Genomic DNA, 14,185 nt, shown 5'->3' on the forward strand with positions numbered 1-14,185 from the left:
CCCATGGTTTCGTACGGACCCATCCGTGTTTTTCCCGCCCCAGGGCTCTGTGCCTGCAGGAGAACCAGGCCTCGGGTCCCATGGGGGGCAAGTCGGGGCCCGGGGTGGGAAGGGGAGCCCCTGGCCCAAAGCCCGAGGGGCTGCGGAGCCCGCGGGCCCCGGCTCGGGGGGAGCCCGCGGGCCAGGCCGGAGGCCTCGGGGGTCGGGAGAGACCCGCGGCGGCGCCTCCCGGCCTGAGGGGATGCGGGCGCCTCCCGGGAGGCCGGGCCGGGCCAGGCCGGGCCGGGACTGGGGCTCGGGCTGGGCGGGCCGGGCCGGCGCGGCACCGCCCCCGGGCCCGCCCAGGAGGGAAGGAGCCGGCCCGGCGCGGCGCGGGCGGCTGTGGCGCCGTGGCCATGGAGGCGTTTTGCGGCTCCCGCTTCTGGGTAGGTGCCGGAGGGCGCGGGGCCTCGGCGGGCGGCGGAGCGGGAGCAGGGCCGGTCCCCGGGGCAGCGCCGGTCCCCAGGGCAACGCCGCGGGGCCGGAGCTCCCGGGGAGCCCGCGGGGTGCGAGCCCGGCCGCCCGCTGCGGGTTGGAGCCGCGGCGGGGCCCGGCCCGCGGGGACCCCCCGCGCCTCCCCTGCCCGGCCCCGGCGTCGGGGTGCGGAGCTGCCCGCCCCGTCCCTGGCTGGACTCCCTTGCTGTGCTCCGGAGGCGGCTTTCCCGAGGAAGGAGCAGCAGGGATGGAAGGGAATGTATGAGTTAGGACTCGTAGTTCTTGGGAAACGCTAGAAAACGTGCTTGTCTGGATTAGTTACGTACTTTTTCTATCCAAATGCAACACATGTTCCGAGCAGAGCTCCGCCAAAATCTGCCTCCGCATCTCTTGGAACCCAGGACTTGGGTGCCCAGGCCCCTCGGTGACGTTTTGTTGTTCAGCCTGGGCTTTGGGTCCCGAGGTGTCCTGCCCTGGTGCGGCAGTTGGTGACTGAGTTTGCTCAAACAAGTGTTTTCACCTCTTATTGCTATTATAAACACTTGGAGAACAGGAAGGCACACGAGCAGGTCGATGCTGCTGGTTAGTTACGGAGCGCGCAGGTCTTGGGGCTATTGCACGCTTGCCTCAGGTGCCTCTTGTTAATACTGGCTTTTCAAAGTAGGATTGCTAGAAAGTAACATAAAGGTAAACTGGGGAAGGGATTTTGATTGACAAAAGTTTAGTTCCAGCCCAAATGATGGTGAGTTCTAATTCCGTTTAACAAAACGTGTGTAACAGTAAAAATAGGCATGCAGCCTTGCAAGTAATAGTAGTGCAAATGTTGTTAACTCCAGCTGTTGGCTGAAACGTGGTCATCTGGATTAGCTGAAGAGTGCTTTTTCTGTCCAAGTCTCTGAAGAAAGATGTCATGCATATGTTACAGGGCTCGGCACGCTTTGTGTGTGTGTGTATTACATCTTTACACGGCAATGCAAAATATTGCTAAGGAATAAGGAGAAATTGGTTGAAAAGAGCAAAGCGATGTCGGTTAAACAACCAAGCCAAAGAACCTTCCTCATATTTGAGGAATGCCACTTGCCCGAACACGGAAACCATCTCTTTATTGCTTGCTGTAGGAGCGGGCCCCGAGTTAATAGATCACAGGTGGTGTCGGGCTTTGCCTTTAGATCTCGTGGCTGGGCGGGATCGTTCCGGATAAGCCTGTGCAATAATTCCTGCATTGGGCCTGTGGTGTGAGAGGTGTTGTATTCCTGTGATAAGATGTTCTGATGAATGATTACTGTACAGCTACACAACGTAGCCCTTCGGAGACATGGTCCTTAGTCCCTATTGAGCCTTCGGGGACTGCAGGAATACAAAATTGTTTGTCAGACCCTCTCTTTGGGTTCCCATTCATCTATTCCATGTATCTTTTGGACAGAGTGGGGGGAATTTTCATAGAAAGAGGATTTTTTTGTTATTATTATTTTATACCAATAACTTGATATTAAGTATGAGATAGTCTGCCAGTGATGAATAGCGGGCAAGCTAAATAATAAACTTTAGATCAGTTCTGTTTAGTTGGAGTAGTCTGGGCATGTTTACTTTCAGAACAGCTTTCCATCTGCTCAATCATTTCAAAAATGGTACTCGGTAGCTTGGTGAAATGGGATATGTGTCCCCATGGCCAGCGGAGCGGAGTGGCAGGGCCCAGGAGTCCTGGAGCCGGTGGTACTTCCTATGCTAACAGGAATGTGTTCAGTAATTGGGTTTTCATGAGAAAGATTTTTATTGATGATCGGGGGATGACAGTGCTGTTGCCTTGGAATAATTTACTTTGCAAATACCCTGTCTGTAAGAAGCCACAGGCAGAGGTTTCTTTCTGAAATAAGTTCACAAATGCTGGGGTCCTCTCTCAGCTTCATGTATCCTTGAAGAGCGGAGAGGACCAAGGTGAAAGTGGTCAGTGCGTGCAGGCTAATGGTGCTCAGCCTTGTAATCAGATCAAGAACTTGATAAGACGTGGACTAGTTTTGATTTCTTCTCATAACTGATAGACTTTCCTCGCATTTTGTCAAAAAACCTGAGTGTTTTGGGGAGCTGAATAACATGCCAGTATCAGTTTTAAAATTGTTTAGAGGAAAGATAATGCTCTTTTCAAAAGAGAAAAATGGTGTTCCCATTTAAACAATTATTTGCTTTAGTATTTAAAGTACAATACTTTTCTGTTAAAAGAAGATCAGCGTCAAAACAAAACACTTCAGAATTACCACGTGTAAATGCTTTGATTTAGCTAAGTCAACCTTAAAAATGATTGCTTTAGTTTGGATTTCTTTTTTTCTTTTTTTTTTTTTTTTTGGTTATTTCAAAGGTATTAATGTTTCAACTCTTCACCCTGCTGCAAGATGGGGAATTTTGCTGGAAATATGAGAGGGCCGGGTTTGCTGTGTTTGTGCAGAGGCAAAAGCGCTTCCTGCTCAGCCCATTTTAGGAGTAAGAAACTAAAGGAAATGCCGTGGGTCACTTCAGAAACTCATAAAAGTTTCTGGCTCCCAGCTCCTGCTTTACCTGTTGAACATGCAGACAGCAAATCATTAGCACAAATCTCATGTTTATGTGCATATATATGAGTGTGTTCAGAATATATTTTATTTATATATATGTGTGTGTATAAAGAGTAACAACTGGAACATTATTTTTGCAAGCACACTAAGTAAGATAAAAACCTGAGTATTCAGAAATACACAGCTGACTTCACTTGTGAATTAAGAGAGCTAATTATTAATATCTCCTAGCAGCGTGCCAGTGCTAGGCGTCTTTGGGGAAAGATGTGTGTGATAGCACGTATCTGTACAACACAGTCTCTGGCTACGGTGTTTGCTCTTGCCCACAATTACCTACTGTTTTATCACAGCACCTATCTACTACTAGAAGAACGTGCCAAGTAATGTGATCCACGGGTAGTATACCCAAGACAGACGTATCGTACTGGGATACGTTGGTGCTTTATGTCTTCCGCTGCAGTAAAGCACCGGCCGCTGCCCCAAAGGTGGATGAGACCCTGTGCTAGGAAGAGCTTTGCTGCAACCGTGTGCTGGCCAAGCAGCTAAACCACGGGAGCCTCAAGGCCCCGTTGCCTTTGCCTTTCTGTGCCCCAGTTCACCTGGGCAAGAAGAGGCTGCAGTAGGATAAATGTGGAGTACTCAGCAGTGCTCGGGTACTGCAAGAGTCTCAAGAGGCTTACGCAGAAGCTTGAGGTTTTTATCAGCATAAATAGGAAGCGGGATAACAAGTGATACAGAGGCTTCAATGAGAGCCCGTGGCATATAGTCATCCCTAGATGAGATCAGGCTTGCTGCTTTTGACCTTATCTAGCACTTGATTTCCTCGGCTTCCCTGTGTCCGGGGTGCTGACCAGTGTCTCCTGATTCCACTGCACGGCAAGTGCTGATTCATCTTCCATCCAGAGGCTCTTGAGTAATTCAGCAGGAAGTTGCAGCAACGTCGAGAGATAAATAACACCATCATCTTGTCCTCAGCAGAGCCTCATCCGTGAACACACACAATCTTCAGGTCTGCTGATAGTCCCTCGCTTGAGATGTTCTGTGAAATTTTGGTTGAGTTATACTAATGATCATAACCAAGTCCCATAACCAAGATTTCTATAAATCTCTTCATGATCACAGCTCTGCATCAAATGCGAGGTCAAAAGAGGTGACAAAATAGGTCTCCTTGGACGTTGCGTCTACAAAGTTGCCTCAGAGGGGAGCTATGTTGGTAGAAACTAGGCCTTAAAAGCAATAAGTGCTCAAGTGCAAATCCTCAAAGGATCTTAAGGCTCCTGAATGGAATGGAAGCTATTGCTGAAGGAGCAGGGCCTTAGATCCTGTAATGTCGAGAGCAGTGTAAATATTTATCATTAGGTTTGGAATAACCAGGGCCTGTTGTTGCTCATCTGTGTATAAACAACACAGATGCTATTTTTTAAAATCTCTCTTGGGGAAAAACAAAGTCTGGATTTCAGTTTTGGGAGCAAAACTTATTTCTGGGAAAGCTTCTAATATCAAGAATTTGCGGAGCCCTTCCATGCGAGTGCAGCTTAATGAGCCTCATAGAAATGACATTTTGGGGTCCATACATGGATCTCGACCAGCAGCCACTGACTACAGCATGGTTGGGTCCCTCTTGAAATTCCAGATAGGGAAAAAAAAAAAAAAAAAAAAAAAGGATTTGAAGAAAAAGCAGATGAGGAGGAGGAAGACTTGCAAGGCCACTGCTGCTTTGTGGGAGATGCTTCACCCAGGCTTTTGGCTCAGATTTTTAACTCTTTGTGTGTGTTTTGATGAACACAGACACACAGCCCTGCCTGTCTCTCCTTTCCGTGTGCTTCCTGGAGGAAGAGGTAGTAGCCCTGAGCAGATGGAATGGGAGCCTTTGTAGGGAGGCCGGGTCCCACACCTGCCTTGCCTTTAACTGAGGTTTAAAACTCCCAGGGAGACTTTGATCCGTAGCAAAACTCAAGGTCTGACAAGTTCTTAAGCTTTCCACAATTATTTCTCCCTGGTCAGCACTGACTTTTCAGCTTAAGCGACACTGCTAACAGATCTAAAAGCTGAAGTATGTGAGACTCTTTGAAAGCTGCCTCCCAGAATGAAGCAAAATTTGAAAGCAAATCAGAGGCATTTAAAGAACTCCTTAATATATTCTTACCTGCAGCGATTAAATAAACTCTATAAAACATTTCTAGGTGAGCCTGAACTATGTGGTAGGCAACTGCTGTACCACTGGGAAAATAGACGTTTCCTTTTCTCTTGCTTTAATTTGTAATGTATTAAAATGAAGACATTCTTACAGGTTAAAGTGTAATTTAAGAAAAAAAATCCTTTGATAAACATGTTCAATGGGATCTCTGCTTTTTTTCCCAGTGAAGGGAAGTTCCCTTCATCTCCTGACCGCTCTGTGGCTGCGATGGAGCTTTCGGCAGCCGCGTGTTCTCTGGTTCTGCTAAAGGACAAGCCCCAGGCAGGTGGCCAGAGATGGTCCCAGGACCGGGTTTGTGCTGCTGCCCGTCTGACAAAGCCCCGGGTCGGGGCTGGGCCTGTGCTTGGTGCCACCTGCTCATCCAACGGCAGCAGGAGGGACAAAGTCAACGTCATAAAACTCGTGTCCTCCACCTGTGTAATGTCACATGCCGCAGTCATAAAGCTTCAGAACACAATAAAATCCAGGAGTGCAAGAAGAAAATTTACTTCATAAGAGATGGTTCAAATATAAAAGTAATTTTGTTTCAGAAATGGCTTTCCTTTTCCAAGTTTTCTGAGAAGGTCAAAATGCATGTGCTCTGTGCAATTTAAAATAAGCTTCATTCTCCTTTTTCTCCCTGCATACTGTCTCCATTTCACCTAATTGATATTTCTTCTGGTAGTAGACAAACATGGGGACACAGTGAGATAAGGACATAAAGGAGGAAAAAAAATTGCATGTACAAGATGTGGGGGAGATGCTAGAATAGAACTCAAAGGGGAAATTGTAGCAAGCAGCAATCTTTACTTGTAGCATTACTGTTCTGCCTCTCCTGTTTCTTCCTTTTCTCTCTTGCCATAGTATAGAATGGGTATATAGATATGTTGTTGAGCTGCAAAAATTTGTTTTCCACATCTAAGCCTCTTTGTGGCAAAGTGTGAAAGTGCTGCCTCATTTGGGTGTTTCAAGCGTCATCATTTTAAGCATTTTGCAGCCAGGCTTTTGCTTTCCCGTGGAAATTCAGTAGTTTTGGCCCTCCGCTCCACACAGCAGCAGGACCCGAGCAGATCCCGGCGCAGGCGGCGCGTGCAGCTCGCAGGGAACACACTTCTTTTGGCAGTGTGGGATTTGGGGTGTTGAAAATCACGTTTTCAGCTTTCCGTTCGCGCCGCTGGGCGTGCGGCGTGCCCGGGGTAGGCAGCGTGCCTGGGGTAGGCAGCGTGCCCGGGGCAGGCAGCGTGCCTGGGGCAGGCAGCGTGCCCGCGCTTCCAGAGGCGCCCCGCTCGCTTTGCCGGGATGAGCACGTGGCTTTCACAGCCGCCCCAGCCCATCTGCTTTTTTTAAGTCTCTGGAGGTTTTTGGCTTCCCAACATTGCAGGGAAACCTTTTGCGTTGTGAAGAGGGGAAGGAAAGAGCAAATAGTGGAAAGGGGAGGCGAGGGCAGAGGAGCCTGTTTCTTGGTTATGACACCTGCAAAATGCTAAGCTGTCTATTACAGGCCATGAACTCTTTCAAGGTCTTTTTGATCCCTTAAACTAAACTGGTAAAGATACGTTTAGTGTTGCAGAAGAAAGTTCAGAGCCCTGCAGGGTGCCCTTCACTGCTGTACTTAAGTATTGCAGTGAATTTTGTAAACGGAAAAAAAAAGAGTTTTCTTGTTATCATTTGTGTGGGTCACACTGTAGTATAAACACTCGTGTCCTTTCAGCCCCACCTTTTCCCAAGGAATATTGCTGTGGTATTGCTGGAGGCAATGTCATTATTGCTTGCCCTCCTTTAAAGAAAAAAAATAATTGTGAAATTGGGTGAAGGAACCGGGTTGTGCAAGAGGCGCTCGGGATTAACGAAGCATCCTCCTCCCTCTGTGCCAAAGGGTGAAACGGCTCTTCTGGAAACGCAAAGCAACCATCTTGCTCTCCAGAAACTGCGGATTTCTAGTAGCCCTTTAGGAGCTTGTGCAGTGCTCATTATTTTTTGTGTGTGTGTTTCAAAATTGCTGGAGTTTGTGCTGAAGAGTTTGCTTGGAGGGAGGAGGAGCTGCAAAAGGGCTGGGAGAAACCCATGGTGGCTTGTTTTGCCAGGCTGTGCAATACAGTTTATTGGCAGGATATCTGCCATCGCTAGCAGCAGCAGGAGGGTGGGAGGACTTCTCAGCACTTAAATTCTCCCTGTCAGGTTCGTTCACAAGAGATCCCCTTTCGCTGTGTAGTTATTGCAGGGAGGAGCTGATACTTTCATTTATTCACCTCCCTGCCTTCTGCCCCTGCTCGCACCTCCCGTCTGCTTTCCAGTCTCTTCCCATCTTGGCTAACCTGTCAGCTTGTGATAAGGGCAGGGAATCCATGGAAGGGCACGTGTTAACCCTGGGTGTTGTGTGAAGGGCTCTCGCGTAGCGGCCTTCACGTTCCCGGCAGATAAAGCGCGGATTTGCCTTGCCGTGGGCTTCCCCGGTTCTTTTCACACCCCAGTTGTCTTGGAGGGCAGCACGTGTTGGTGCAGCCCTTCCATGCATGTTCAAGACTGCAGGAGTTCCAGCTGGAAACCCCGTGTTTTGGGCTGGCAAGGAGCAGCTTGGCAGGACTGGCCAAGGGACCCGGCGCGAGGCCCCGCGGGGCTCCTGGAGCAGGTGAGGAGCTGGGTAAGACTCGTCACCAAACCCAGGACCACAGCTGGCCTTTCCCAGGGGGTTCTCTGAACATCAGCCTGGGTTCGGAACAGGAACACAGAGGAATTTCCTATTTTTCAGCCTAGCTTTGGGTTTTTGGTTTGTTCCTGTTTCTTTCAAGGCTGTGGAAGGGATGATGTGTAAGAAACTCCCCTCACACTGTGTTGTCCGCCTGCTTCATTTCTGGGCATCGTCAGCTTTAAGCATGGCCTTTTTCAAAGCAGTTTTCTTTCCCCGAGGGGAAGGTGAGGCAGAAAGTCGTGTTTACTGAATATCTCCCCTTAAATTAAGATCATGCATTTAAATCTGGTCATATAAACCCAAGGCCTACTGTGCCTGATGGGTTCTTGCCAGGGTTCTTAACAGGTTCTCTGTTAATCCAGGGACGGTGACTGGAAAGCTGGGTATGATTCAAAGCAGCTGCAAGGGGCAGTGTCAACGATGCTCTGAGCTGGTCAGCAGAAAACCCCACTAATCTGCAGTCTCCAGAGGATCCCTGCTCTGCTTTGAAGCTGTAACAAGCACTTCTAGTCCCTTTTCCCATGGATGTCTTCATTGCATTTGTGTTATTCCCAGGATGAGAAAACCCTGTGGCCAGGGGTTGCTTTTCCAGCAATGCTGCATCTCACAGCAGCCCCTTCCAGCGCCTGCGACACTGACCCCACGGAGGTGCCAGCAGCTCTGCCAACGGGCACAGCAGATACCGGGGCTGGGCAGGGGACGTGGGGTTTCCTAATGGGCTCTTGGAGCCCCTCTGCAAAACACGGCTGTTAATTATGGCCCTATGGGCTTTGCTTGCGGGATAGCAAGCTGAGAGCAACGTAGCGAGCCCAAAGAAATCCCTCAAACCAGCTCCTGCCTGTGTTCATCCTCAGGCAGAAGGGGTGCAGGAAGCATTTAACATTTCTGCCTGCCAGAGCTGAATTCGGACAGCAGAGCCAGATCAAATCAGAGCTTTACAGATATGAATCAGAACTGGGTCGCCCTTGGCCATTGCTTCTTGCTCGCGCTCTCCGGGATGGAGTGTCATTGCGTGGCTGCTGGATCCGAGGCAGTTTAGTAACGCGTAACGACGTCGGCTGAGCCTGGATAGGCTGCGCGGAGACTTTGCAGCGTATCCAGGCTCCAAGCGAGGTATTCAGAGCTGGAGCAGATGTTGGAATAGATGTCATTAGTGTGCTGAGCTACAGTACAGCCGTGAACTGGAACCGCCAACTCTCTGAAAATAAATCAAGTTCAGTAAAAAAAAAAAAAAAATGTGATAAGAAGCAGCTTTCAGGTGCCCAGATGGAAATCATGTAGCACAGTCCCTGGTACTGGGTGCAGGGCCCGGCAGCATCGTTTGCTACAGCGGTGTAGTTTGGGGGAGAGCAGCAGTGTGTACAAAAGACAGGACTGAAAGCTTTGGGCACTGGGTCTTGCAACAGGAACCCTCCGTGGTGCTCGGGGCTGCTCTGGAGACGCTGCCTGTCTGCAAAGGGGCCTTTCTGCAGAAACGGGTCTGTTCCAGGAAAATTTGTGTGGACCTGGGAGACGCTACCAAAATAGCCTGGAGTCGGGACGGTTGTCCCGGCTGTGAGAGCCGAGTGCGAGTGTCTGCTGCGGCCCGGAGCGTCCCGCGCGCGGCTGCTGAACCGCCGGCTTGGTTGGTTGTCGAGCGAGTGCTGCTTCCTGCGCCTTGAGGTAACTTTTGAAACGTTCCACTTTCAGGGATCACTTCGAAACACATTTCAAAATCTTTTTGTGCTTCTTGGGACAGCATTTTTGTTTTCTGGCCAGAAAAGTTCAGAAATGCAAGTCCTTTGCCTTGTTTAAATAAGAGTTAATGAAAACCTTTAAATGGCTTGGCAGCCGTACAGTCTGTGTCTGGGATACAACAGTCAGATTGTGTTTGGTCTGGAGTGAATGGACATCTGGGGCACTTTCTAGGTGGCTGTCAGACAGAAAGCCAGTTCTGGACATATTGGCCTTCTCCCCCCATAACATTTCCCCTAAGTTAAACAGAGTGTTTGCTTTATTTTGTGGCCAGTTTTCACTGTTCTTCCTCACCTTTCCTTTTCCCAGAGTTTTTCTTCCAGCAAGCAAAAGGAGGGGGGATGTAATCAGACTCAAGATATTGCTAAGCCACATATAATGTAAAGAGGAAATGAGCATTTTGTTGAGTAAATGATAGTAGATAACTTCAGAGCTGAGGGCAGTAGATGACTCCACAGCTCCAAACATCTAGAGAGCATCTGCGGCCCCCGGCATGGGGGTGGCTGAGCAAACTGGTCAAGTTAGAGATGCTGAAATGTTTTGATGATGAGCCAAGAGCGGGTGCTCCTTAAATGTTATCGTACTCTCAGCTACCAGAGATCTCCTCATTGAGGAAAACACAGAAATAGTTTGAAAATGAGGTTGGTTTAGTCATGATCTGTATTTGAACTGCAGTAAATGCCTCTGTATTCTTGATTCATGACTGAGGTTGATGTGGCGAAACCAGTTTGAATAAACGGGAATGTTTTTGTCCTCTCGTGCCGCGCTGGTGGCTCACGTCAGACCTCGGATGGAGGATCCAGTGTTTCTCAGCTGGCTGGTGTGAGCTCCGTGGCATTAAGGGGGCAGCTCAGCTGCAGTTCATGGGTTTGTGCCATGCGCCACTTCCAAAGGGCTCTGCCAGGCCAGAACTGTCAGTTTGGCCAAACCAGAGTGCGATGTGCCGGGTCTTGTGGCTTCATTATAGCTCAGTGCACTATTGGGTCTTGCCCAGGCTAACCTGGTGGTGCTCGTCCTTTCAGACAGGTTGAGATTGAAGGACTCCAAGTGGATTGTGGCCCTTCAGTTGTCATAAAATCAGCTATTACTTTCAGCATCAGGTCTTTTCTGCATTGATAAAAATGTGACTAAAACTATTTCTGCAGAATTTCATGTTTAGAGGAGTAGTCATTAATTTATAGAGAGTGGGGAGAAGTGGTTTGACATAACTGAAACAGACCTCAATGAAGAGCTCACATCCAAAAGTAATTAGATACAAGCAACAGATTCTAGTACGTGATAAGGAATATGTGGCTATGCCTTAGTTTTATCATGCTTGTTAATAACTCTACAAGATAATTTAACATTTCCTGCAAGTAAGTACTTATCTGCGGCATTTGAGGTGACACATCAGATGGTGACATGTAAGTTGTGAATTTGCAGCAAGTTTGCTAAAAGAAGGCCCCTTTAATGAAATTTCTATTTCAGTATGAACTCGTGTAACCATATGCTTGCAGATGGTGCAGTCAAATCCTAGGTAAAAGTTGCACGTGAGAGCCCTGGTGTCCAGGCTTGCACATGGAAACCTTGGAATGTTTGCAAGAAAACCCGTATTCTTCCATGCGTGCAAAATGCATTCCCTGTACCTTTGTTTACAGTGGGGGAGTAATTACAGTGGGAGGCATGGAAGAAGGTCAAAATCCTAATCATAAACGCAGGGTTTTTTTTTTTTTACTTCAGGTCAACAGATGGTTGATCTAAATTAATTGTTTTCGCCAATGTTTGACAGGGTGGTTGAAGTTCTCAAGTCAAGGATGTTGCAGCAAGAGCTTCGTTTAACAGTTGTGCTCCAGGCTGGGAATGCCTGGGAAGTGCTGGAGTCTCAGCAGCCGCAGCCGGCCCCAGCAGAGGCTCGGGAGCCACAACAAGTAGCGCCAGCCCCGAGGTACAGGAGGGCAGGAGTGTGTTCTGGTTTTTCTCCCCAGTATTTTTAAACTATTCTCAGCCCTTTTACTTCAGTAGGTTAACCACAAGTGGTCAACGTAGACATTTTCAGGAAGCCCTTGCTGAGGCCCAGTGATATTTGCTAACTCCAGCAGAATCTGGATGTAACTTCTTCCAGTTGGCAGAGCTGCTGCCTCTCTGTTAATAAATACGGGTCTCATCTCTTTTCCAGGATTCTAATATTTCGATACACACCGATAATCCAGACCTGACACCATGTTTCCAGAATACAATCCTAGCGTGGATCCCCAGCATTTATTTATGGACTGCCTTACCCTTTTATCTTCTCTACCTGAAGCACTCTAAAAGAGGATACATCATACTGTCCGTGCTGAGCAGGTTCAAGACGGTAAGATTTTTCTGCGATTCTGTCTATTTTGAGTTCAGGGATGTTAATGCAGTAGCAAAGCAAGTGCTATGCTAGGGTTTAAATAAAACTCCCTCGCATTTTGGGGAGAACTGAAGAACTTGCTTGTAGAGAAGAGCAAACATGCACACAGATTTCCGAGGTCCCGAAAGCTAGCTCGTGTCTCAGGGCATCCACAGTGACTTCCACCCCAAGTCTTGCTGATGGGCATCTTGAACTGCTGTTTTCCTATGTAGTGTTGGAAAGTGTAACTCGAAGGGTAGGGCAGTATGATTTCTCTACAAGTTTATAAAACAATCCTCTCCCTCTTAGACTTGAATTTTAGAAACAAAAACTGCCATTAGGAATTTGAAGACTAATAGTTAAATCAAGCAATATTAGAAAACTCTCATTCAATGCAAAATATGACAATGAGCTAGTTAAGTAGCTTTTAATGAGACTCTTTGCGCACCATTCAGGAGCTGCCTTCTGAGATCCATTAAGCCCAATAAGCTCCATTTATCATTTTTCCTCTCCTCCTTGTGTTAAATGTAGGTGCTGCCAGCTGTTACTTTCCCTCCTCTTCCCCTTTCCAAGGCACACAGCTAGAGCTTGCGTTATGATTTGATACACAAAAGGTGGAAAGGAAAGTAAGAAACAGCTGGTGGAGAGAGATTAAGACTTGTGGAAAGCCAGTGCAGTGTCCACGATGTTGCTATTTTTATGAGTGATATTGACACTATTTTGCACTGCTTGAGATTGGCAATGTGCAAAGGCCATGCAACTGCTCCTCTGCCCCTCACAAAGCAGCTTACTGTAGGACTGGCTTGGAAATGATCAGACTTGGGTTTTAATCCTAACAGTTTTATGGTTCTTTTTACCCATCTCCCAATCCAAAGATACCGAGGGGTCATACTTTTTTTCTTCTGCAACCACAAGGAATTTAGAAACTGCTGGAATTCTCATGTATTTGAAGTGACTTGTGATGCAGAGAAAATCAGATGATGTCAGGAAACTTGCAGTAAATTTTTCTTGATCTGTGAGCACAGCTTTCTGGGTCAAGAGAGGAGTTTATTGCTCTGCAGAAGGAAACACAGCCCTTTGTCCAGCCAATACCGTGCTCCTTTTGAGCTTCAGGCCACTTAAATCAGCAGAGCAGCTGAGTCTCAGCTCCCCAGCAGGGAGTGTTTGCAGCCCCCTTGCAAAGTGCTGGAGAGCACTGGGGTAGTTCACAGCTGACCACCATAACAGGGTTGTTCTGTTTGCACAGCTCAGCTTTGTCCTGCTGGAAACCTGTGAATTACAACTGCTTGGCAGCTCCGGTTGCCCTAGAGATGAGTTCACCAGATGCTTTTTCTGTTTGACTCTGTTTTCAGGTGGCGGGTGTCCTGCTGTGGGGTGTGAGCTGGGCAGATCTCTTCTACTCTTTCCATGAGGTCCTGCAAAACAGACCCGTGCCGCCGGTCTACTTCGTCACCCCCCTGATCGTCGGCATCACGATGGTCAGTAGCGGTTTCTGTTTATTGTGACTTGTAGAAATAGCTCTTCCTTAGAGGCACAAAGGGGAAACCCAGTTCTTGTTCCTTCATTGCCACATCCTGTACTTTTTTTTTTTTTTTTTTTTTGACTGAATGGTTAGTACCTGGAGAACTGAAACAAATTTTGCTTACTGAAGAGGCCACAATTACAAATGTCTCTCTCACATAGCTTTAGCTATGTGTGTTTTAAATCTATGTGATAGAGGGGTTCTTCTGCCTCCCACTGCCTCAACTTCCTACCAGCTGTTTCTCCAGGCTCGTGACCCAGGTGTGGAGAACATTTGGGTATGACTGTGCCTAACCTGGGAGACGGCGTAGAGCACAGCCTGTGCATTGTTTGGTGCTGCTTCGGACTCTGTCAGACAGCATCTCTTATCTAGGGGTTGTTCCTCTGTAAAGCAGAAACAAAATTTGCTTTGCCCAAGGTGCCAAACAGGCTCAGGGCTGTTGTATGAAAAACGAAGTGTTCAAACTTGCCCGCTGAGCTTTTAAGTCCCTATGTAAAAGATAAATAGATAGATAGATCTCTGTATGTATATGTAATGCTGTTTTGTAGATGAAAAGTGATTGCCCAGCTGAACAGGAGAAGCTTGTTCTGTTTCTGTTTAAGATGCTTGTAGCTAATATGTCCTGTGTACAAAGTCTAGTTTAAAAGCTGAGTTTCCAGAGCAGAGGCTCTGAAAACAGTAGAAACAACTT

General features: G+C 47.8%; 1 protein-coding gene across 1 annotated transcript in view; it reads left to right on the forward strand.

Annotated features, from left to right (window-relative positions):
• Positions 1-342: 342 nt before the first annotated feature.
• ABCC3 (ATP binding cassette subfamily C member 3) overlaps positions 343-14,185 on the forward strand; it is a 41,818-nt gene continuing 27,975 nt past the window's right edge. Inside the window, exons 1-3 of the mRNA XM_088538184.1 lie at positions 343-425; positions 11,775-11,951; positions 13,325-13,450. Of these exons, the coding sequence (XP_088394310.1) occupies positions 396-425; positions 11,775-11,951; positions 13,325-13,450 (333 nt within the window). The 5' untranslated portion in view covers positions 343-395. The remainder of the gene's footprint in view (positions 426-11,774; positions 11,952-13,324; positions 13,451-14,185) is intronic.

Source organism: Tinamus guttatus, unplaced genomic scaffold (assembly GCF_059628265.1).
Source record: "Tinamus guttatus ecotype Peru unplaced genomic scaffold, ASM5962826v1 Tinamus_guttatus_pri_ptg000045l, whole genome shotgun sequence".
In the NCBI taxonomy this organism is placed as follows: Eukaryota; Metazoa; Chordata; class Aves; order Tinamiformes; family Tinamidae; genus Tinamus; species Tinamus guttatus.